Source organism: Lynx canadensis, chromosome B3 (assembly GCF_007474595.2).
Source record: "Lynx canadensis isolate LIC74 chromosome B3, mLynCan4.pri.v2, whole genome shotgun sequence".
In the NCBI taxonomy this organism is placed as follows: domain Eukaryota; kingdom Metazoa; phylum Chordata; class Mammalia; order Carnivora; family Felidae; genus Lynx; species Lynx canadensis.
In genome coordinates, this window is record NC_044308.2 from 61,851,068 (window position 1) to 61,874,555 (window position 23,488).

General features: G+C 37.3%; 1 protein-coding gene across 3 annotated transcripts in view; it reads left to right on the plus strand.

Annotated features, from left to right (window-relative positions):
- Positions 1–23,488, plus strand: part of INO80 (INO80 complex ATPase subunit) — a 108,679-nt gene that overhangs the window by 9,299 nt on the left and 75,892 nt on the right. For all 3 annotated transcript variants that reach the window (XM_030318456.1, XM_030318457.1, XM_030318458.2), the window contains exons 6-15: positions 343–557; positions 7,840–7,893; positions 8,710–8,913; positions 10,934–11,129; positions 12,007–12,074; positions 12,928–13,137; positions 13,654–13,734; positions 14,539–14,634; positions 22,730–22,789; positions 23,214–23,356. In XM_030318456.1, the coding sequence (XP_030174316.1) occupies positions 343–557; positions 7,840–7,893; positions 8,710–8,913; positions 10,934–11,129; positions 12,007–12,074; positions 12,928–13,137; positions 13,654–13,734; positions 14,539–14,634; positions 22,730–22,789; positions 23,214–23,356 (1,327 nt within the window). The remainder of the gene's footprint in view (positions 1–342; positions 558–7,839; positions 7,894–8,709; positions 8,914–10,933; positions 11,130–12,006; positions 12,075–12,927; positions 13,138–13,653; positions 13,735–14,538; positions 14,635–22,729; positions 22,790–23,213; positions 23,357–23,488) is intronic.

The following is a 23,488-nucleotide window of genomic DNA, read 5'->3' on the forward strand; positions in this document are numbered from 1 at the left end:
GCCACCAAGTAGAAATGTTTCCTTCCTTTTGGCCATTACTTGAATTCGTGGTACTTTATAAGTCTCCCTTCCTGTTGTTGGGTTCAACAGAAATTCAGTTTTTAGGTTTTATTTTGTGTTTCTCTTTCATGTAAACTTAGGGAGTATCCAGTATTCTTCCAAGGTAGTGAGATCTTTCTCTTGGAATAGTCATAGGCCCGAATACATAAAGAGGTAAACATTGCCAGCCTCACTTGGAATGAGGAAGGAACCTTGAATTTTTTTAAAGTGATGAGGTTGTTTGTGGCTGTCTTCTGTGGAAGGGCAGAAATGCGACATTCTCAGAGTCTGTTTCCTTTGCAGCCAAGTTGAAAAAAGTGAAGAAAAAAAGGCGAAGGGATGAAGAACTTTCCTCTGAAGAATCTCCTCGTTGCCACCACCACCAGACCAAAGTCTTTGCCAAGTTCTCTCATGATGCACCTCCTCCTGGCACCAAGAAGAAGCACTTATCCATTGAGCAGCTTAATGCTCGTCGTAGAAAAGTATGGCTCAGCATTGTGAAAAAGGAACTACCAAAGGTACGTGAGTGCCTCCAGCATAGATGGCAAGTTTTGTCTCCCTGCCCTCTAAAGAGGAGCTGTTGGAGCTAGATACCTTTACAGTGTTCAGAAGGGAAACTAATCTGATGGAATTAAGATAATGCTGAATAGTACTCTTATTAGTTGACTGTTTTTTTCCAGATTTTGACCAGAATCCACAAGACAATTTGTTGTTCTGTGGTGTTTATTGTCGAAAAAATGGAGGGAAACCTCTCTGAGAAAGGAAAGCAGTTTTCTTACTCATAGCAGTAGAGATTGAACAACAAATTGATAGGTGATAGTAGAGGAAATTAAAATGAAATGGTGGAGTTATGTTTCTTAGAGAATTTATAAATATTTGAATGTTACTGAAGAATCACAGATGTTAGAAAAAATGTGAATGATTCAAGAGAAAGATGTTTAGGCATTCTTTCTGCTATTTTAATTTGGTTTTGGTAATATTTTATTTTGATATAATTTCAAACTTGAAAGTTTCAGGAATCGTACAAGGAATGTCCATATACCCTCGACTCAGTTTGCATTTTACTTAATTAGTTGCCTTATTAATTGAATGTAGCCTTAATAGAAATATGAATAGGGTATTTTCTGAATTTGGAAAAACGGATACTAAATTCAAGGAAAAGAATCAATATGCAAGAATTGCCAGAGAACACTGAAAAAGACACATCAATCATTAAAATATACCATAAAACCTCTATAATTCAACAGTGTAGTACTGCCACATGCATAGGCAAATAGATCAGTGGAATGGTAGACTTAAAAATTTTTTTTTCTAGTTTATGTATTTTGAGAGAGAGTGAGCATGTGAGCAAGGGTGGGCAGAGAGAGAGAGAGAGAGAGAGAGAGAGAGAGAGAGAATCTCAAGCAGGCTCCACACTGTTAGCACCAAGCCTGACATGGGGCTCGGTCTCATGAACCATGAGATCATGACCTGAGCGCAAAATCAGGAGTCAGATGCTTAACTGACTGAGCCACCCAGGTGCCCCTAGACTAATAGACTTTTTAAAAAATGGTGCTGGAACAACTAGGTAGCCATTTGGAAAAAGGTAAAAGTAGATCTGTTTCTCACACATATACTCTGAACATATTAAGGTTCTTAGTATAAAAAATGAAATCATACAAATACTAGAGGAAAAGGATTACATTCCTATTTAACCTTGGCTCAGCAAAAGTATGACTCAACATCCAGAGGCAATGAAAGAAAACATTTGTAAATTTGACTAAATACAAATAAATTTTTTCATGACAAAAGACAGCTGACAAAGTGGGAAAGATTATTTACATTGTCACAAAGGGCTCGTATCTCTAGTATATAAAGAACTTTTGAAAATTGAGAGCCAAAGAACCACAAATTCAGTAGGCAAGTAAAATGACGGGAATAGACATTCACAAAGAAAGATACAAAAATGGCTCTAAAATATTAAAAAGGTTTAAAGTCTCATAATTAGAGTAGTCTAAAATAACAACCTAGATACCATTTTTCACTTATCACAATGGCAAAAATTGGAAAATATGACAACACATTCTCTTAAGAAGGCTATGGGGAAACAGACACTTTTATACATTGCTGCTAGAAGTGCAAATCAGAGAGCATTATTCTGGAGGGTAAATTGGCAATACCTAATAATCTCCATATGCAGTTACCTTTCAGACCAGCACTTCCACTTCTAGGAATTATCCTGAGGCTAAACCTGCAACTATACAATGTAAACAAAGTTACTCATTACAGCATTATTTTTAATAGCAAAATAAACAACTTTAATGCCTATACATGGGGCTTGAATTGAACTCTGGTAGATATACACAGTGGATTGTTATGCTGCTGTTAAAAAGAAATAATGAAGAAGACCTTTCTGAAGTGACATGGGATAAAGACATAGTGTTAAGTGAGAAAAGCAAAACAAAAGCAGGCATCTATAGTATTTACCTCTCATATAAGCAAAACAGGAATATAAGAAAATACACAAATTCTCATTCATGCAAAAGACATTCAAGAAGGATAAGTCTGAAATTAAAGTGTTGATTTCTTATAGCGGGCAGGTGGTAAAAATGTAGAAAGAAAGGAAGGAATGGGAGCAGGTTAGCAGGGATGAGGGGCAGTCTTTGAGTACATCGTTTTGTATGTAGGGCTGACTTTGAAAATCATGGTAATGTTTCATATACTCCTCATATACACTGATAATAAAACAATTGAAACCAGTCAGGGTGTGGGAAGGGAATTAGGTTGAGGGGATATGTGGGCAAAGTGGAATAAAAACAGGAACAAATGGTGTGCTTGGGTAGCTCACTCAGTTGAGTGTCCAACTCTTGGTTTTGGCTCAGGTTCTGGTCTCATGGTTCATGACTTTGAGCCTAGTGTCCACGCTCTGTGCTGATACTGTGGAGCCTGCTTTGGATATTCTCTTTCCCAGTTCTCTCTGCCCCTCCCCCACTCGTGCACATACATGATGTCTCTGAAAATAAATAAAATTAAAAAAAAGTCAAGAACAAATGTTAACTGTATCAGAAATGAGTAATATATAATCAAGTTGCAGGGATTGGGGAAGAAAAGGACTCCCTGAAGTAACTGAGGAAATCAGTATTTTGACTTGATATGTAAGGCTAGAGACCAAAAGAACTGTACGTAAATGCTATGATTGACATAGTAAGTGTTTCTTAAAAAAGAATGGGTTAGAATGTTGAAACTACTCTGTATGTGTACTAGAATTGAACAAATAAGTAAATATGTTGTAGATGACAGCCAGTTTCTCGCTGTTGGAAACATTTAAAGTGAAGCCTTTGAAATATGATTGGAGCCAGAGCTCTCAGTACACACACACACACACACACACACACACACACACACACACACACACACACACAGATAGATGTGTACAGAAATATAGTTGTGTGTGTGTGCATAGGTTAGTATGCATATATACTTAATTTCTAGCTAGCTCTCTGCAGAGAGTGCCTAGACGCAGTGATATCCCAGTAGCAATTAAGTTATCTAGTTCCCAGATCTTGATTTCTCAATACTTTTTATTCTCTAATAAAGTTAAGGAGGTACTTGAAGAAAGATGGAAATGGGGGATTGTCAGAAGAACACAGGAGCCAATCTGAAGGGGCTCTTCACCACCAAAGTTAGAATAATTGAGCAATGAAATCGATAATAATAATACTGAATTTTAACACATAGAATAAAAGAAATATCAGTGAGTCCATACTGTTACAAATAATTAAATAAGAAAACAGATAAGGTAGAAGGAACAACTCTTCCTTGCAGTAGAATTCCAGTTAATAGGACAGAAGGAAGTAGAGAATCATCATTAACACAAATACCATGGTAATAATTGTTGCAGACTGGTTCCATTGATGAAGGCTAAAATCAGAGGACGAAAGATACAGGAGAACCAGAGCTTGCACATACTGAAAGCATCTCCCCAGCATATACATCTCAGCACAAAAAGAAAGATAGTGATAATCATGGGTAGTTACTACCATGGTAAGGTGGTAGAATCTACTTTAACCAAAAGATCTAAGTAACACTAGTAATAGAAATTTTGATATTGTGAACTTAATTTGATGCCCTGAGAAGAACACGTAGTTTCTGGGGTATTCTTGCCAAAATGTGTAATGTCATTCCAATCATGAGAAAACATCAGAAAATCACAAACTTTGGGGAAATTTTACAAAATAACTGATTAGTGCCTTTCAAAAGTGTCAAGGACATGAGAGAAAGATTGAAGAATGTTATATATGCAGGAAGAGAACTGAGGAGAAAAGCAACTAAATACATTGTGGGATCCTGTTACAGGATCCTGGAACGGGAAAAGGATTTTAGTGGAAAAATTGTTGACGTTCAGATAAGACTTGTAGTTTAATATTTTACCCGTATTATTTTCCTTTCTTAATATAGTCAAACCTTGGTTTGCGAGCATAATTTGTTCTGGAAACATGCTTGTAATCCATAGCACTTGTATGTCAAAGTGAATTGCCCCATAAGAAATAATGGTATATGTGCTGCTGAAGCGAGCACAGAAATAACGGAAACTCAGATGATTCGTTCCATAACCCAAAAATATTCGTATAAAATTAACTACAATGCTGTAATATAATACAAAATAATAAAGAAAATACAAAATATAAAGAAAAATAAATTAACCTGCGCTTGCCTTTGAAAGCCTTTGTGGCTGGTTTCAGGGAGACAAGAGACAAGGTTATTGTGTAGGACGACTTTCACTATCACTAATAGAATCACTGCTGTCTCTTGGCTCAATGGAATCTTTTTCTGCATGGGGGCCATCGTATATGCTTGCATGGATGTTGACTACAGTACAATAATAATAAACTCATATACTGTATTTAATGTAACTGTCAATTAGGCAGCATAGGAAAGGGTCTATATCTGTAGGCAGCCTGACCTAAAATGAAGCAAAGCATTCCTAAGTGTACTCTTGTTTGGAAAAGCAAAGGACTGTCCATAGGGCTTTGAAGTGACAAACTAGTGCCAGGTGTGAGCACCTTCCAGCATTCTAAAAAATTGATGATTTCTGTCAAACACTGTGGCCTGAGACTGAGCATCCGAGTATGGGAGACAATCACCCACAATCCCACAAAGAGAGAGCGAGAGAGAGAAGATCCATTGGCTCACTTATGATCATGTGATGTTCGACATCTCGCACTACTTGTATTGCAAGACATCACTCATTTATCAAGTTAAAATTATTAGAAACGTTTGCTCATTTTGTGGCACACTCGTAGAGCAAGTTACTCTCAATCCTGGGTTTTACTGTGATTGTATTCTGTGGGGCACCTGAGTAGTGGCTCATTCAGTTAAGTATCCAACTCTTGTTTGGCTTAGGTCATGATCCTGTGTTTCCTGTGGAGCTCCTTGCTGACAGTGGGGAGCCTGCTTGGGATTCTTTGTCTCCCCCTTTGCCCCTCCCCTGCTCATGCTCTCTTTCTCTCAAAATAAATAAATAAACATTTAAAATAATTGTATTCTAGTTATGTAAGATGCTAAATGAGGAAAAGCAGCAGGAGCAATATAAGGGAACTCTGTATTATTTTTTGCTACTTTTCTGTAAGTCTAAAATTGTTTCAAAACAAAATGTTTTAAAATGATATGGCAAGAGTAATGCAAGGAGCTGCCACGTATCCTTTACTCATATTTAGCAATGTTTGCTTTGTTTGCTTTTGTTACATAAATGCATACTTTTTTCTCACCCATTTTGAGGGTTAGTTTGACACTTTGTACTGAACTTCCTTGTAATTCAATGTGTGTTTCCTAAGAAAAAAGACATTCTGTCATACAGAACCACAGTACAGTTATAAAGATTATTATCTGATCCACAGACCATATTTAGATTTCATCAGTTGTCTATAAAGGTTGGGCTTTTTTTTTCCTGATTGAATCCAGGATCCAATCTAGAAGTACATGTTTCATTTAGTTGTCACATCTCTTTAATCTCCTTTAAATCTGACATGGTTTCTCAGCCTACATTTTTCATAACATTTTTATTTTTGAAGAGTATAGGGCTATTATTTTGTACGGTGTTTCTGAATTTGAGTTATCATTCTTCATGATTAGATTTGGGTTATTCATTTTGGGCAGGATTACCAAAGGAGTGATATATCCTTCTTGGTATGTCACATTGGGAGGCACATGACCCATTGTTCCAATTTGATGGTATTAGCTTCGATCCCTTGGTATGTTTGTGCTTCTTAACAATTACCATTCCCCCCCCCCCCCGCCCCCGTGCCAATTAATATGTATTTTTGGAGAGAAGAACATTCTTGATGAGAGAAGTTATAGGGAAATCCTCTTTGTACCTGGTGAATAGACTTCAAAATGATGCCCATCTAGGGTGCCTGGTTGGCTCAGTGGGTACAGCATGCAACTCTTAATCTCAGGGTCTTGAGTTCAAGCCCTACATTGGGTGTAGAGATTACTTAAAAAAATAAAAATAATTTTTAATTTTTTTAAATGTTTATTTAGTTTTGAAAGAAAGAGAGCATGAGGGGGAGAGGGACAGAGAGAGGGAGACACAGAATCAGAAGCAGGCTCCAGGCTCCGAGCTGTCAGCACAGAGCCCTACGTGGGGCTCAAACTTAGGAACTGTGAGATCATGACCTGAGCTGAAGTCGGGCGCTCAACCGACTGAGCCACCCAGGCGCCCCAAATAAAAATAATTTTTAAAACATGATGCCCTTCTTATGATCAAGAATTCCATAGGAATATTTGAGATTCTTGTCTTTTTTTTTTTTTAATTTTTTAACGTTTTAATTCATTTTTTGAGAGACAGAGAGAAACATTGTGAGCAGAGGAGGAGAGAGAGAAACGGAGACACAGAATCTGAAGCAGGCTCCGGGCTGTCAGCACAGAGCCTGACGCAGGGCTTGAACTCACGGACCATGAGATCATGACCTGAGCCAAAGTTGGCTGCTTAACCGACTGAGCCACCCATGCGCCCCAAGATTCTTGTCTTTTAAGTAGCAATAGCTGCTTAAACATTAGTAGGAGAAAGTTTTGATAAAGGGTGTAAAAATTCCTGTAAGCAGATCATCTGAGGTGCAAATTTTATAGAAATGGCTTTCAAGCCGTCTAACTTCGTACCCACTGTTTCTTCAGATTTAGTCACTCACGTATGCCTGTGCTATGTCTTCTCCCATGTCAACTGGATCATCATGGGAAATCAGGTTTTTTCTTGAGGTTCTTTTGTTTTAACTGAATTGGAAGACAGAATCAGCTCATGACTGGTTTGTTGGGTGCTGAGTCATCTTGTGTTAGGTCTGCCTTAGAATTTTTTGTTAGAGAAGATGAAGCTTAGTGAAGCTTAAGTGTTGGCAAAAATTAATAGTGGCAGCAGATTTGTTCTGGTTGGAGGATAGAAACACAAACTGGAAGGCTAGTTTACCGTTGTAACAATTCCTGTACGTCATTGCCTGCTATCTCAGCTTCTTTGCAGATGGGCTCTGCAAAGCGGTGTGTATTAGTGTGGTGCTAGGGTTTAGGGCATGTTGTTACATTTTCCACTTCAGGCCTGAAATATAACTTAAATTCTTTCTAAAGTATACAGAAGACTCTGTTTAATGCAGCCACAGCACTAGCTTATTCTTCCTAATGCTGCTTTAGTAGCTTTGTGTGTGGTTCTCAGTTGGTGCATTTGGATGACTTTATTTTTTAACCCTTCAGGAGTTGAATAAAAGACAGTGTCAGTCTACACAATCTTATTTCAAAAGGACTCCTAAATGATATAATTGTTTTTAAATATTTTAGGCCAACAAGCAGAAAGCTTCAGCTCGTAACCTGTTTCTCACCAATAGCCGAAAGGTAAATTGTAGTTTTATATTTCCCGTTTTTTGTTATGTTGGAATATGTCTATGTTTGCTGCTCTTGTCTCTTGTGACCTGGTAGAATACCTTAGGTACTGTAGTAGTACCTAAGAGAATTTCTGAATGTTCTCTATTTTATAAATAAAATTGCTCTTCCTCACATTTCTGGTATTTGAACCTTTTTGAATGAGACCATAGCCTGCTCTTAATTCCTTCAGCAGTTCATGTGCTCAGTCTCTTTGTCTAAGAAATGATGGTTAGTAATATTAATACCTTCCTTTAGAGGGAAGTAACACAACTTCCTTTGAGATCTGTGAGATCAGATGAGGTAATGTTATTCGTTCTGTTTTCCTGGGCTAATCTAATCACTCATCCTCAGTTTCCTCATCTGTAAAATGAGGATGTCTGTACTACCAACTTTGTAGAGTTTATGTGAAGAAATAAATTAGTTTAATGATGTTAGGCTTAGAGTGGTGCCTAGCATATAATAAGCATTAATTGCTACTATTATTAACGTGCATGATAATACTTGGTAGCTTCCCAGCACATCTTGGGTCATTATACTTTTTTTTTTTCTTTCCATCTAAGGTGCCAGTATGTGTATAAATTTTTCATTCCATGTATTACCTCAGGGTCTGTGTCTGGATCTTAGTACTGTGCAGGGACATTAACCACATTGTGGCAAAAGGAGATGTGGTCGTAGAAAGACTGTGTGCACTGAACTGACTGAGGAATGCTGTGGTTTAGAGCTAAGGGAAGACGGGCCGTGGTGTTGGGTCCTTCTCCTTTGTGAGAATGCTGTTGTCATCTGCAGCTTGCCCACCAGTGCATGAAGGAGGTGCGTCGAGCTGCCTTGCAGGCCCAAAAGAACTGTAAGGAGACCTTGCCTCGTGCCCGCCGCCTCACCAAGGAGATGCTTCTGTACTGGAAGAAATACGAGAAGGTGGAGAAGGAACACCGAAAGCGTGCAGAGAAGGAAGCCTTGGAGCAGCGCAAGTTGGATGAGGAAATGCGGGAGGTAGGGCAGTAGTATAAAATTTTGAAAACCCTGATTGCTCAGCCACGTCAAGAGATTGGTGTATACTACATAAATTGTAAGGTAATGAAATCATTGGAAAAAAACATTTTAAGACATAATTTTGAGGATAGTAATTTTAGTCCACTAAAGAGATTCTGTTTTTATCCCTCAGTAAGGCCCTCTCTCCGGCCTTCACCTCTCTTTGTATGCCAAGTTTTTCTGTTCTTTCTTAGCCTTATTCCTCTTTATATTTCTGGTGGACCAAAAAAAAAAAAAAAAAGAAAAAAGAAAAGAAAAAGGATAGGGATGAACAAAAGAAAACAGCTTACAGCTTATCTTGGCTTGGTTCCAGGTGCTGGCTGCAGTTTCTTCCTTGTTGGAAGAGCGGGGCTGGTTGCCAAATTTAGGGCCAGATAAGAACAATAGACAAACTAGTCCAGTTTTGGGACCCATCCCCCCACTCCTACATGCTTCACTGTTTTAACTTTCAGCCAGTATTCCTCTAAGCCTGATGTTAGTTAATATGTAGGTGAGTAGATTGTTCAGGGAAGCAAGAGGAGAAAGTAGGAGGACAAAGTCATTGTGTTGTCATTGGCAAACCAGTTTGGTTGTATGCAGGGAAAATTGAGGTCTGAAGAAAGAAGGCAATCAAGGGATAGGAGGATCTTTTCTTTCAGGTATAGGCAGTAAGTACTCGTGTCAAAGCAGAGATGTGGCCTCTTCTGAGCTCTTGATCTTTTGTCTTTGAGAGTGAATATGGATTTTGCCAAGTTTCTTAAGTCTCGTGGGTAATTTTTATCTTTGTATGCAAGATAAACATATTAGTGTGTTAGTAAACATTTGGTGCTATATGGAATACTTCCATGTGAATTTATAGGCATTTGAGAGTCATAGGTCTTGAAGTTTTGCAAGCGACCAGACGTATGTATGATCTGAGTTTGTGAAACATTCTCTCAGTTTGGTTGATAATTAACTGATGGGTTTCATTCATGTTTATGTTTTATGTCCTTCTCCGAACCTTTGAAATAAAACTATTTGTGATGGAACTTTATTGTTCCTTTAATTTACTTTGCTCATTTAAACATGTAGTAGTTGACTGTTGTAAAGGAGGTGTTACTCTTTTTTGTTTTAATTTAGAAAGGTTTTCTCGATAGTACTTTAGCTGTAATAAACCTGTATTTATTATGAAAAATAACTCCCATTTTCTCTCAAATTCTCTTTTAGATTTTCTTCTCATTTGAATCTGGCTCAAGTACTATAAAACCTTAAAGAGAAAGTATAGTTTTATATAGCATACCTTAGGACTAGTCTCCTTTCTTGGCTAAGTTCCTTGTTATATTTTTGTTTTTCATTTGGGGAGGTGGACCAAGGGTAAATCAACTCTACTTCATATGAATTTTATTAGAAAATAGTTGATGCAGAGTAGTGACATGTGCATTTGATCTGTATTCATATTTTATAGGTCATCACAGATGAACTATACATTGTTTTTGGGAGTATTTTCTTCCTTAGTCATCTTATTCTTAAATATCTTCTGGTTGACTTCCAGAATAATTTATAGCCCCTAGTCACTTATTTTCACTTTCGGTGATAAAGAAGATCTTTTGACATGTTTACATTTTTTACAATACTAAAACTATATACAGGTATCTACCACCTAGGTTATGGAATAAAGCTCATTGGTTGAGTTTAGTTGGTATCTCTGCGCCATTCTAGGAAATTGATACAGTAAAGAAATAAGCATTTTAGAAACAGAAGCTTAATGGAGAAAACATTTCATGTTGTAAATGAGAGCAAAACATATGTTATTAAATATAAGTGAAGACTATTCCTTGCTTTTAGTACCACTGACTTGGTTATAATAAAACTGTGCGTTAACAATTCTTTTCTAAAGGTAAAGAATCTATAAAAGAATTGTATGCAAACTATATATAGATTTTATGAATTCTGTTGATCACCTCTTGTTGTATGTGGTTGATGATTTGACTCTGTTTTCACTTTTAACTTTTTTCCCCTTTAGGCCAAGAGGCAACAACGAAAACTGAACTTCCTAATCACCCAGACAGAGTTGTATGCCCATTTCATGAGTCGTAAACGAGACATGGGTCATGATGGAATCCAGGAAGAAATCTTAAGGAAACTGGAAGACAGTTCTACCCAAAGACAGATTGACATTGGTGGAGGAGTGGTAGTTAACATCACACAGGAGGATTATGGTGAGTCCTGCATCAGGAGGTAGAGGAAGTGGGTACCCTCTATTTTTTCATACCTAAGGTTTCTTGCAAGTTTTGTCTTGGTCGGTAAGCAATGATTAGTAAAGGGGAATTTATTGCGCAGGAGTAGGGAAAGTATGAATAAAATCAACATACAAAATAACTTTTTTTGATTAAAGAATTTGAAAAGGAAAGGGTGTGTTTATATGATCTTATAAGTTTGGGAATATTTTATATGTTTTGATTTGTTAGTAGGAATGGAGGCTATTGAATCAGAAGAATTCAGTGAACATGTCTCAGCAGAGAAAATCATGTCTCTCTTAACAAGATTCTTGGTGATATAAGTCAAGCATGAGAAAGAGACTGTTCAGTTTTGGTATTTTTGTGTCCACAGGGGGAGGGATGAATTGGGGTGAAGTTTGAGGGTAATTTCACAGAGAATAGTGATAAAGATCATGTTGAGCTCAGAATAAAAAGAATGAGCGTTCCTGCGTGGGTCTTAGGGGTTACACATGTCTTGATTTCTTCTTTGGGGATAGTTTCACCCAGCAGAAATCTATCACAGTTTTTAATCCCTATTGTTATGCTTTTCTTTGCTTTGGCATTGCTTTGTGCAAAAAACCCAGGATTGGGAGCCTGGAGCTCAGGTGGTTTCTGTGAGCTGGCTTTAGCTACTGGAGACATGGCACCCCTCTGCCTTCATTGCCACTTCTAAGCCCTAACCTTTGTCATATAATTTGAGCCTTTCTGTTCTCTCACCCTCTGTGAATTTAGGGATGAGTAGGTTGGGGGAGTTAGGGATTGACAGTGTCAATGTGAATTGCATCTTTGAAGGAGATCAATTAATGACTTGCGATAATCTATAAGTTTTCCTTTTCAGATAGTAACCATTTCAAAGCCCAGGCCCTGAAGAATGCTGAAAATGCTTACCATATTCATCAAGCTCGGGTGAGTCTTACAAATGAAAAGAACCTATGATGTGCTCTGGAAATACCCCACAACCTTTCATTTGGGTGATTTTCCTTTCGGTTTATTCCTATTTCCAGTGAGAAACACTGGCAGATGTGTGTATATGTATGTGACTATGTGTTGGGTGCTGGCTATGTCTCCATTTAGAACAATAGGAATAATTGAGGAAGGGTGGAAAATAAGCATTCACTTGTGTGAGCTTTAGGAGTGTGTTGATTGAAGCGAGGATAGTATACCTATTTTTTTGTCCTCTTGAGTAATCATGGGTAATAGAGTGTGAAATGCATCATGATTGTTTAGTGAAGAAGACCATACTGGTGCTTGTTAAGAGAGCTATACCATTGCCTTAAGAAAACTGCTAAGTTAGGACCTTCTTTCAAACCTTAGTAATAGCTTGCTTATTCATGATGTAGTGATATTTCATGAAATCAGAAGGATATGGCAGTTAGATTGAATTAAAATAAGTAAAGAAAGTAAAGAATATACTGCATAGGAACCCTATTTAACAGGGTCTAGGTCAGGATAGATACAAAGTTGACCTTCTTCCCACCAACCCCAACCAAAGAAATTTTATGTCAGATTTTTAACAAATTCCTTGATGAAGTGAGTAATCATGTAGTATGGCTTAGGTCTGTTCATTATAAGAGAACTTCTAATATAATTGTTAAAATAGTAGTGTTTCATATATCGTTCTAGATACATAATATATTACATAATATTATTAGAAATTTTGTTCCAGTTACCACACAATAGATATATTGTCATTATGAATTTGATTTGAATTCCATTTTTCCCTCTTATGTTTTTCTTCTAATATGTTTTTATTTTCCAGACAAGGTCATTTGATGAAGATGCAAAAGAAAGTCGAGCAGCTGCCCTCCGGGCAGCAAACAAGTCTGGTACTGGGTTTGGGGAGAGTTACAGCCTGGCAAACCCATCTATCCGAGCTGGTGAAGATATTCCACAACCTACCATTTTTAATGGCAAATTAAAAGGCTACCAGCTGAAAGGCATGAATTGGTTGGCAAATCTGTATGAGCAGGTGAAGTTTAGAACTGTGTCATACCCACTCTGTTTTGTTACGCGTTTTTCTGATATCATTGGTTCAGAGTATTGCGAAATGAACACAAGATCATGTTTTAAATTTCATCCCTTTTAAAAAGTTTCATTGATTCTGACAAGAGTCAGAAAGATGTTTCTATATTTTTAACCTGAAATTTTGTTTGAGAATATTTGTATCGTGTACATAGTTTGCCTTAAGTGGTCTTGGTAACCTGATTGATTGTATTTTTTTGCCTGGATTATATTTGCTGGAAAACTGGCTTTGGCCTGTTATTCAACTCATGATATCACCTCAGGTATCATAATTCATAGTTGTAGCTGTAGAGTTGACAAAAGGAATCATTACAAGCAGTGGGTAATAGTGCTAAAATGATATTTCTAGTCATTTTTGTTTAAACAAGTCTAACAGTTTGGTTAGTTTTTTGGGACGGTATGTTGAACCCCTGTGTGATGGTATGTAAGAGGTACTGACTATGTGTATTTTTTTTTTTTCCAGGGCATTAATGGCATTCTTGCAGATGAAATGGGTCTTGGCAAAACAGTACAGAGTATTGCCCTCCTGGCCCATCTGGCTGAGGTGGGTAGATGCAGTCTTTGTCTTCCCCACTCTAGATTCTGGGGTGAGAATCAGCCATTATCAAGCATTATGTCATGCTCTGTAGCATACCAGGACTATAGGACTTACTCCTTGCCTTCAAGGTCATTACAAGGTGACATAGTGTGGTGAAACATTTAGGTTTTCAACACTGGAACAGTTTTTGAGAGTGTGTGGTTGGAAATAATGCCCTTCACCCCCTGTCCACAATCATTAGAATAATGGCAAAGGAATGGTAGTTAGACCAGAAGACCCAAGTTCACATCTTAACTCTGTTTACTGAGAATGTAAACTTGAGCATTCACCTCATCTTTTTTGCTTTGACTTCACTTTAATTTTCTGAGGTTTAGTTTCTACTTCTGCAACTTGGGGATAATACCTACTTAGAGGAATTCTATGAGAATTAAGTGAAAATAAGTGTAGAAACATTTTGAGAAAAGCAAAAACTCCAATACTAGTAAAATTGTTATCTAGTATAGGGGAAAGCAGCACATACAAGTCAGGATGTAGTAAGTGCTTTGTCAGTGATATAAATTAGGACCTTTAAGTGGTGGGAGTTGGGAGTAATTGCTTGGTATTTTTTCCCAAGTGTTTTTCTGAGCAGATTCCTTCCATGTGTTGTTATTAACATAGGCTATTACTACTGAATATGCAAATGTGGGATCTAGACACCATTTCTCTTGTTATAAAGTATTATGGATTCTTAAACTGCTCTTGTTAATTATAATTTTGAACTAAATATCTTCAGTTTTTCTGCAGTTAGCTGACCCATTTTTTCTCTTTCAGAGAGAGAACATCTGGGGACCTTTCTTAATAATTTCACCTGCTTCTACACTTAACAATTGGCACCAGGAGTTTACAAGATTTGTTCCTAAATTTAAGGTAAAAATCAATCCAGCAAAAATTTCTTTTGCTCTTTAAACTTTGTGACTTTTCTTTTTCTGCCTTACTTGTTTGAATTGTTTATAAGAATTTTTAGTTTCTTGCATTTTTTTCCAAAATGCTTTGGAATGCATACATTGCATTGTTCCATTTGAAAGTAACTGATGGGAGCAATAAGAGAGCATATTACATCCTTTTGTTTCATAAGTGAGAAAGCCAAAGTCCAGTTTGAATGATTTGTTGGTTTAGGCACATGGATTGATGCTCCTGGTTAAACTGCCATAGTAGAAAATATCTACCTTGCTGGTTTAACGTAGATTTTGGCAAATCATATCATCAGGGCACATACCCTATAATTTATGACATTGTCATACCCCCTCCCAATATATGCATAAATAATGCATTTTCTCATTACTCCAAAGTCAGATCTTTAGCCTGAGTTTAGATAGTAAGAAAAATAGTAAGATCGAGGTCAGAAGTGATCAATAGGGAAGTATGTTGTATTAAGTTGGTTAAGATGTGAACAAGATTTATTAAACAGGTTTTAATTGTGGAAAGTTATTGGGATATAAGAAAGAATGGGTAGAGGTGCCGAGTGGCTCAGTCATGTTCTCAAGGTTTGTGGGTTTGAGCCCTGCATTGGGCTGTGTTCTGACGGCTCAGAGCCTGGAGCCTACTTTGGATTCTGTGTCTCCCTCTTTCTCAGCCCCTCCCCTGATTGTGCTCGCTTTCTCTCTCTCTCTCTCAAAAATAAACATTTAAAGAAAAAGAACAGGTAGGGTTTATTATAGTGTTTGCAAGTAAAAATGGGGAAATTAGGTAACTGTGTGTTCTGTCCCTAAAGTGACATAATGATAATGAAGTTTCATGGTAAAGAGGATTTTATGGAGATTGTATATCAGGAATTATTGAGGGGCACCTGTGTGGCTCAGTCAGTTAAGCAGCGGATTCTTGATTTCAGCTCAGGTCATGATCTTGTGGTTCGTGAGATTGAGCCCCACATTGGGCTCCACACTGACAGCGCATGGAGCCTACTTCTGATTCTCTCTCTCCCTCTCTCTGTCCCTCCCCTGCTTGCACTTGCTCTCTCTCAAAATAAGTAAATAAACTTAAAATTTTCTTTAAAAAAAAAATTGATATGATCTGTCTGATTTGGGGTGTCCATAATCATGGGTTCCATTCAATTTAAAGGACACAGGATAGGGTGGATGTGGGAGTCTGATGTTGTTCTGGTTTAAGCGTTGTAAGGAATAAGGAGACATGCACGGTATTCCACTTTGGGATACCTTTGTGGCTATGGCTGCACCTTATTGCCTCAATTGTAGTTAGAAACTATTTACAAGGCACATTAAGTGTATAGCTTTTAACATGGTAGACTCATTTTTATTTTTAATTTTATTATTTTTTTAAACGTTTATTTTTGATAGAAACAGAGCATGAGCGGGGGAGGGGCAGAGAGAGAGGGAGACACAGAATCTGAAGCAGGCTCCAGGCTCTGAGCTGTCAGCACAGGAGCCCGACACGGGGCTCGAACTCACGGACTGCGAGATCAAGACTAGAGCCAAAGTTGGAAGCTTAATTGACTGAGCCACGCAGGTGCCCCGACTCATTTTTATTTCATTTCATTTCACTTATTTTTTAGTTGATTTATTTTGAGAGCCTGTGAGCAGGAGAGGGGCAGAGAGAGAAGGAGAGAGAGAATCAAGCACTGAGAGTGCAGAACCCCATGCCAGGCTCGATTTCACCAACCCCAAGATCATGACCTGAACTAAGATCAAGAGTAGGGTGTCCAACTGACTGACCACCCAGGTGCTCCATTGGTTGACTCATTTTTAAATTTGTAAGGAGGAGATGAGATCATTCTAAGGTAGTTTGTTGAATATTTTCTCTAGAGTTGTTTGCTATATAGAATATGGAGCTGCTTTTTTTCTTCATTTATTCATTTTTTTTTTCTTTTCCAGTACATGTTGAAAAATCAGGAGTAGAAAAATTCAGTCTTAAAAATTTCTACCAGGGGCGCCTGGGTGGCTCAGTCAGTTAAGCGTCTGACTTCGGCTCAGGTCATGATCCCACAGTCCATGAGTTCGAGCCCTGCATCAGGCTCTGTGCTGACAGCTCAGAGCCTGGAGCCTGCTTCAGATTCTGTGTCTCCCTCTCTCTCTGCCCCTCCCCTGCTCATGCTCTGTCTCAAAAATAAATAAAAACATTAAAAAAAAAAAATTTCCACCAAACCACTTAATTTTCAGTATTAACTTTACTGACCATTAGATGGCAATGTCAGACTACTTATGTCATTGATACCTGTCCTTTGATTTTATGCCTCTGCCTGGAACCGAGCTTTCATGTTCATGTTGAGCTTACTTTTGAATAAGCCTTTGGGCCTATTTTAGTTGCCACTGTTTTTTTTTGTCTCATTTTTTAAAAATTGTGATAAAATGCACATATATGGGTGCACCTGGCTCAATCAGTTGCTAAACATCTAACTGGATCTCAGGGTCATAAGTTTGAGCCCCATGTTGGGTGTAAAGTGTGCTGTTTTTGTTTTTTGTTTCTTTTAATGTTTATTTTTGAGAGAGAGAGCCATAGCACAAGCAGAGGAGGGTCAGAGAGAGAGAGTCACAGAATCTGAAGCAGGCTCCAGACTAAGCTGTCAGCAGAGTCCAATGTGGGGCTTAAACTCACGAACTGTGTGTGAGATCATGACCTGAGCTGTAGTCAGACACTTAACCGACTGAGCCACCCAGGCGTTCCATGAATAAAGTATACTTTAAAAAAAAACAAAAACCACACATACATAAAATGTGCCACTGTAAAGTATACAGTTTAGGAGTAATAAGTACATTTATGGTGTGTGGTGCAATGATGGATGCTGTCTGATTGCAGAATTTTTTCATCATCCCAAACAGAAACCTCTTCCCCATTAAGCAGTCACTCCCTATTCCCCTTTCCTTCCAACCACTGGCTACTGCAAATTCACTTTCTATCTCTGTATTTGCTTATTCTGGATATTTCATGTAACTGGAATCATATAGTAGGTGGTTTTATTTTTGTTTTGTTTTGTTTTTTAAATCTGGCTTCTTTTCACTTAGCATAATATTTTCAAAGTTCATCCATGTTATAGCACACGTCAGCATGTCATTCCTTTTTATGACTGAATAGTATTTAATTATCTAGGCAAACTATATTTTGTTTATCCATTCGTCTCTCAATGGATGTTTGGATTGTGTCCACCTTTGGCTGTTGTTAATAATACTGTTAGGAACATTCATCTACAGGTTCTTTTTTTTTTTTTTTTTTTTTTTTTTTAATGTTTATTTATTTTAGAGAGAGAGATAGAGCGTGAATGGGGGAGGGTCAGAGAGAGAGGGAAACACAGAATCTGAAGCAGGCTCCAGACTCTGAGCTGTCAGCACAGAGCCTGACGCGGGGCTCAAACTCACGGACCATGAGATCATGACCTGAGCTGAAGTCGGACACTTAACCGACTGAGCCACCCAGGCGCCCCTCATCTACAGGTTCTTATTTGAACACCTGTCCTGTTTTCAGTTCTTTTAGTATATATCTAGGAGTGGAATTGCTAACGCGTTCTGCATTTTATTGAGAAATCTGGCACCTGTTAATTTTGTTGTTTTTGTTCAGCTTACGAGCTTAAAATAGCTTTTCTGTTTTTAAACTGTTGATTTAAAAAGAATATTTCATAACAAATGGGATATGAAATTTAAACACATATAGTTGTTATTTGCTTACAGAAAAGGTTTGATGGTCTCTTCTATATTGATTCATTGCTTCAATTTCCATTGCTCCTTTAGGTTGTCCAGAAATGTGTCCACCTCCCTGCAGAACATAGTTAAATGTAGACTGTACTCAAGTTTATAGTTAGTTTACATTCAAAAGATACTTAGGTGTATGATGATAGCATCTGAATGTTTATGTGACAGGTATCTGAGCAACACTTGTTTTAAGATTCTAGTATGACCATAGACTTCCTCTTTTTCCCCATGAAATATGATTTATGTTTTTTCTATAATGTACCATTTTCATTCCTGAAAGTGGCTATTTTGTGTGTTTCTATTTCATTCATTTCTGCTTTTTTTAAAAATTACTTTTGTCTGCTTTTTTGTGAACTTTTTTCTTTTTCTAACATCTTAAGTGGAGCTTAGATGCTTGATTTTCAGCTTTTTCCAGTAAGTGTCCTTAAGGGTATTAATATCTTCTTGTGCATGACTGTAGCTATCCAAAGTTTTGATGTGTCACATTTTCATTAATCTTTAATTCAATATAATTTCTAGCTTATGTTGCAAGTTTTGTTTGATTCATGGCTTAATTAAAAGTAGTTCCTGGGGTACCTGGGCAGCTGAGTTGGTTAAGCATCCGACTCAGGTCATGATCTCGTGGTTTGTGAGTTCGAGTTGTGTGTTAGGCTCTATGCTGACAGCTCAGAGCTTGCAGCATGCTTCAGATTCTGTCTCCCTCTCTATCTGCCCCTGCCCCTTCTTGCACTCTGTCTCTATCTTTCTCAAAAGTAAAAATAAAAAAAAATTTTTTTTTAAAGTGTGGTTCTTAATTTCCAAACAGAGGAATCTTTTTGTTACTAGATATCTTTTTGTTACTAATTTACAGTGTAAACCCACTGTGATAAGAAATTAGGCTTTGTGTGATTTTGATCCATTGAAATCTTTTGAACTTTCCTTTCCCACCATATGGTCAGTGTTTATAAATGTCCTATATCTGTTTGAAAATAATAAGTATTGTGCAGTTGTTGAGTGCAGCGTTCTGTGTGTGTGTTGGTTAGGTTAGGTTTTTTAAGTTCTTCTGTATCTTTACTGATTTTTTGGTCTGCCTCTTCAATTACTGACTGAAAGAAGTATGTTAAAAATTGCCACAATTAAGGATTTTTTCATTTCTGTTCTATTTTGCTTCTTTACTTTGAGACTGTGAGTTGTATACAAGTTTACAGTTATTTTGTCTTACTGGTGAATTGAACCTTTTATTATTATGAAATCCCTCTTGTTAAGACTTTTTGCCTTAAATCTGCTCTTTCTGGTATTAAATAGATCAGCTTTCTTCTGGTTTGTATATGGTATCGCTTTTTCATTTAACCATTCTGTTTCCGTTTAAGGTTTTTTTTCCTGCCTTTATTTGGAGCATTTATGCTTTTAATGTAGTTACTGATACATGGAGTTTAAATCTTCCTTACTGTTTTCTTTCTTCTTCTACAATTTTCCTTTTTCTTCTTTCTTGTGTCCTTTGGATTGATTATATTTTACTTCTTCTCATTCCTTTTTGGAATTACTAATTTCTTTTTGGAATATACTAATTATATATTCATTTTATTCTTTAGTAGATACCCAGGAATCAAGGAACATGTATCCTTGATTTAAAAAAAAAATTTTTTTAACATTTATTTATTGCTGAGAGACAGAGACAGAGCATGAGCAGGGGAGGTGCAGAGAAGGAGGGAGACACAGAAGCAGGCTCCAGGCTCTGAGCTGTCAACACAGAGCCCAACATGGGGCTTCAACCTACGAACTGGGAGATAATGACCTGAGCCCAAGTCGGATGCTTAACCAACTGAGCCTCCCAGGTGCCCTGATTTTTTAAAAAGTAGTATAAATTAATACTGTTACTGCTTTCCAGATAGTAAAAGGGCTTTAGTATTCTTTAACTACATTCCCCTTCTCTAGACTTACGTGCTATTGTAAATATTTTATCTTTCAAACCCCACCAAGTATTTTATTATCATCTATACATTTTAAATTTATTTAGATTTATTTATATTACTCACGTATTCAGTGTTTTCGTTGATCTTCATTTCTTCCTGTATATTTTTACTTCGTTGTGGCTGAAAGTTTTCAAAACAACAATAAACATCAAGCTACAGGTCCAAGAAGCACTTTGAAAGGAAATTATACCTAGAGATACAACAGAAAAAGTGAATTTCCCATTCTTTTCTTTCTCCATGCTTTCGTGTAAATATTTCCTTCTGACCTATCATCTATTTCACTGATTCTCTTTTAGATGCATCTAATCTGTTATTAAACCCATAATTGAATTCTTAGTGTTAGTTACTGTATTTTCCAGTTGGGGAAATTCTCTTTGGTATTTATAATTTTTAATACACCACTGAAATTCTCTAGCTTATCTTTTAATTCCAGGAACAAATTAGCATCTTTTTAAAAAGTGTTCTTTTGATATTTCATTGTCAGGATCTCCTCTGTGTTTATTTCTTGTGTCTGTTTCTCATACTGGTTTTCAGTCATATTGTCTAATCTTTCTATATATCTGGGTATATTTTGTAAATTTTGTTTGTTTATGTTTTTATTGTATACCAGACATTATATAGGAATGATTGTAGAGGTCATTGTGGGCTCTGTTTTCTTCTTCCAGATTGTGGATTTATAGGTGTTTGGGGTTGGGCATTTTGTGTTTGTTTTGTTTGTTTTGCCACTAGTAATTGAGGGGGGGGGCACTAACAATCCAAAAGTCCCCCCTTAAGCTAGTCAGGAATTGAGATGATTCATAGCTGGGATTCAGTACTTGTTAAGGCAAGTCTATATTTAATTGACTTTTACTACCCATGGGTATGTATCCTGTGATTCTTATCTTAAGGCCAGGGAGGTGGGTGGTTATCAGAATCCTTCTTCCTTAAACTACAGTTTTTGTTCTGTAGGCACTGTATCTCTTAAAACAATATTCTGTTTAATTTCTTAGCTTCACAACTGGAACTTTTGGAAATGATCAGCAGCTTTTAGAAGGACATGTACCATGTGTTAGGCTTTCCTCTCTGGACTTTGTTTCCTGGATCTTGACTCCATAATTCTCCACTGCCTCAGTAGCTTTCTCATGCCTTCAAACCAATGTTTTGTATGTGTGTTTTAATTCAGTCTATAGGAAGAGGGCTAGTGGCAGTGACAGAAGAGGAACTCCTATATTCATTCTTTAGGTTCTTATTTTTATTTATTATTATTATTATTATTTCAGTATATGAAATTTATTGTCAAATTGGTTTCCATACAACACCCAATGCTCATCCCAAAAGGTACCCTCCTCAGTACCCATCACCCACCCTCCCCTCCCTCCCACCCCCCCATCAACCCTCAGTTTGTTCTCAGTTTATTTATTTTTTTTTATTTTTCAATATATGAAGTTTATTGTCAAATTGGTTTCCATACAACACCCAGTGCTCATCCCAAAAGGTGCCTTCCTCAATACCCATCACCCACCCTTCCCTCCCTCCCACCCCCCATCAACCCTCTCAGTTTGTTCTCAGTTTTTAAGAGTCTCTTATGCTTTGGCTCTCTCCCACTCTAACCTCTTTTTTTTTTTTTCCTTCCCCTCCCCCATGGGTTTCTGTTAAAAGTTTCTCAGGATCCACATAAGAGTGAAAACATATGATGTCTGTCTTCTCTGTATGGCTTATTTCACTTAGCATAACACTCTCCAGTTCCATCCACGTTGCTACAAAGGGCCAGATTTCATTCTTTTTCATTGCCACGTAGTACTCCATTGTGTATATAAACCACAATTTTTTTTATCCATTCATCAGTTGATGGACATGTAGGCTCTTTCCATAATTTGGCTGTTGTTGAGAGTGCTGCTGTAAACATTGGGGTACAAGTGCCCCTATGCATCAGTACTCCTATATCCCTTGGGTAAATTCCTAGCAGTGCTAATGCTGGGTCATAGGGTAGGTCTATTTTTAATTTTTTGAGGAACCTCCACACTGTTTTCCAGAGCGGCTGCACCAATTTGCATTCCCACCAACAGTGTAAGAGCGTTCCCGTTTCTCCACATCCTCTCCAGCATCTATAGTCTCCTGATTTGTTCATTTTGGCCACTCTGACTGGCGTGAGGTGATATCTGCTTTAGGTTCTTTTTAAATCATCTGGGAGCACCCGGCTGGCTCATTCAGAAGAATATAAGACTCTTGATCTTAGAGTCGTGAGTTTGAGCCCAACATTCGGTGTAGAGAAAACTTAATAAACTTTAAAAAGTAAAAATTAAAAAAAAAATAAAAACATTCTGAATTAACATTTGTGCCGATACTTTTAAGATTATAAGTAGGAAATAATCTGTATAATGGTCCTTTTTCCAGGTGCTACCATACTGGGGAAATCCTCATGATAGAAAAGTTATCAGGAGGTTCTGGAGTCAGGTAACTCTCAGCTTATTATATATATACGTACATGCGCCCGTATATACATACATATGCAATCGTTTCTGCGATTGATCTGAGGAATTTCCTGTGTGTAAAATCTTACATATATTTCTAGGCACTAAGTCAGTGTACTTTTTTATCTTCTACAACACTTTTCCCATTATATAGACCATTAGCTGGACTTGCAGTCTAGGATTAAGTAAGAACTCTTTAGTAAGCTGAAGACTAATTTTAACATGATCTGTAATTAAGGTGAGTACTTAAAAAAGTTATGGTTTCATTTACTGCACATCTACCATGTAGGAGAAGCACGTCTTTAGGACTGTTTTGAACTTCTTAATCTTAAAAATTAGTGTCCATTTCTCATTATCTTATGAATTATTAGGTATCTATTTTCATTCTTCGCTTCTTGTATTTACAGAAGACCCTCTACACTCAGGATGCCCCTTTCCATGTGGTAATTACCAGCTACCAGCTGGTGGTGCAGGATGTAAAGTATTTCCAGCGGGTCAAGTGGCAGTACATGGTATTGGATGAGGCTCAAGCACTCAAGAGTAGTTCCAGGTAACATGATTAATAGAAACCAAATTCTATAGACTGAGGCCGTACAAATGTATAGATATGTGGTAGAGACATATGATATATACACACATACAGATGAATAAAGGACGGAGAGGTTTCAGACAGAACATGGCA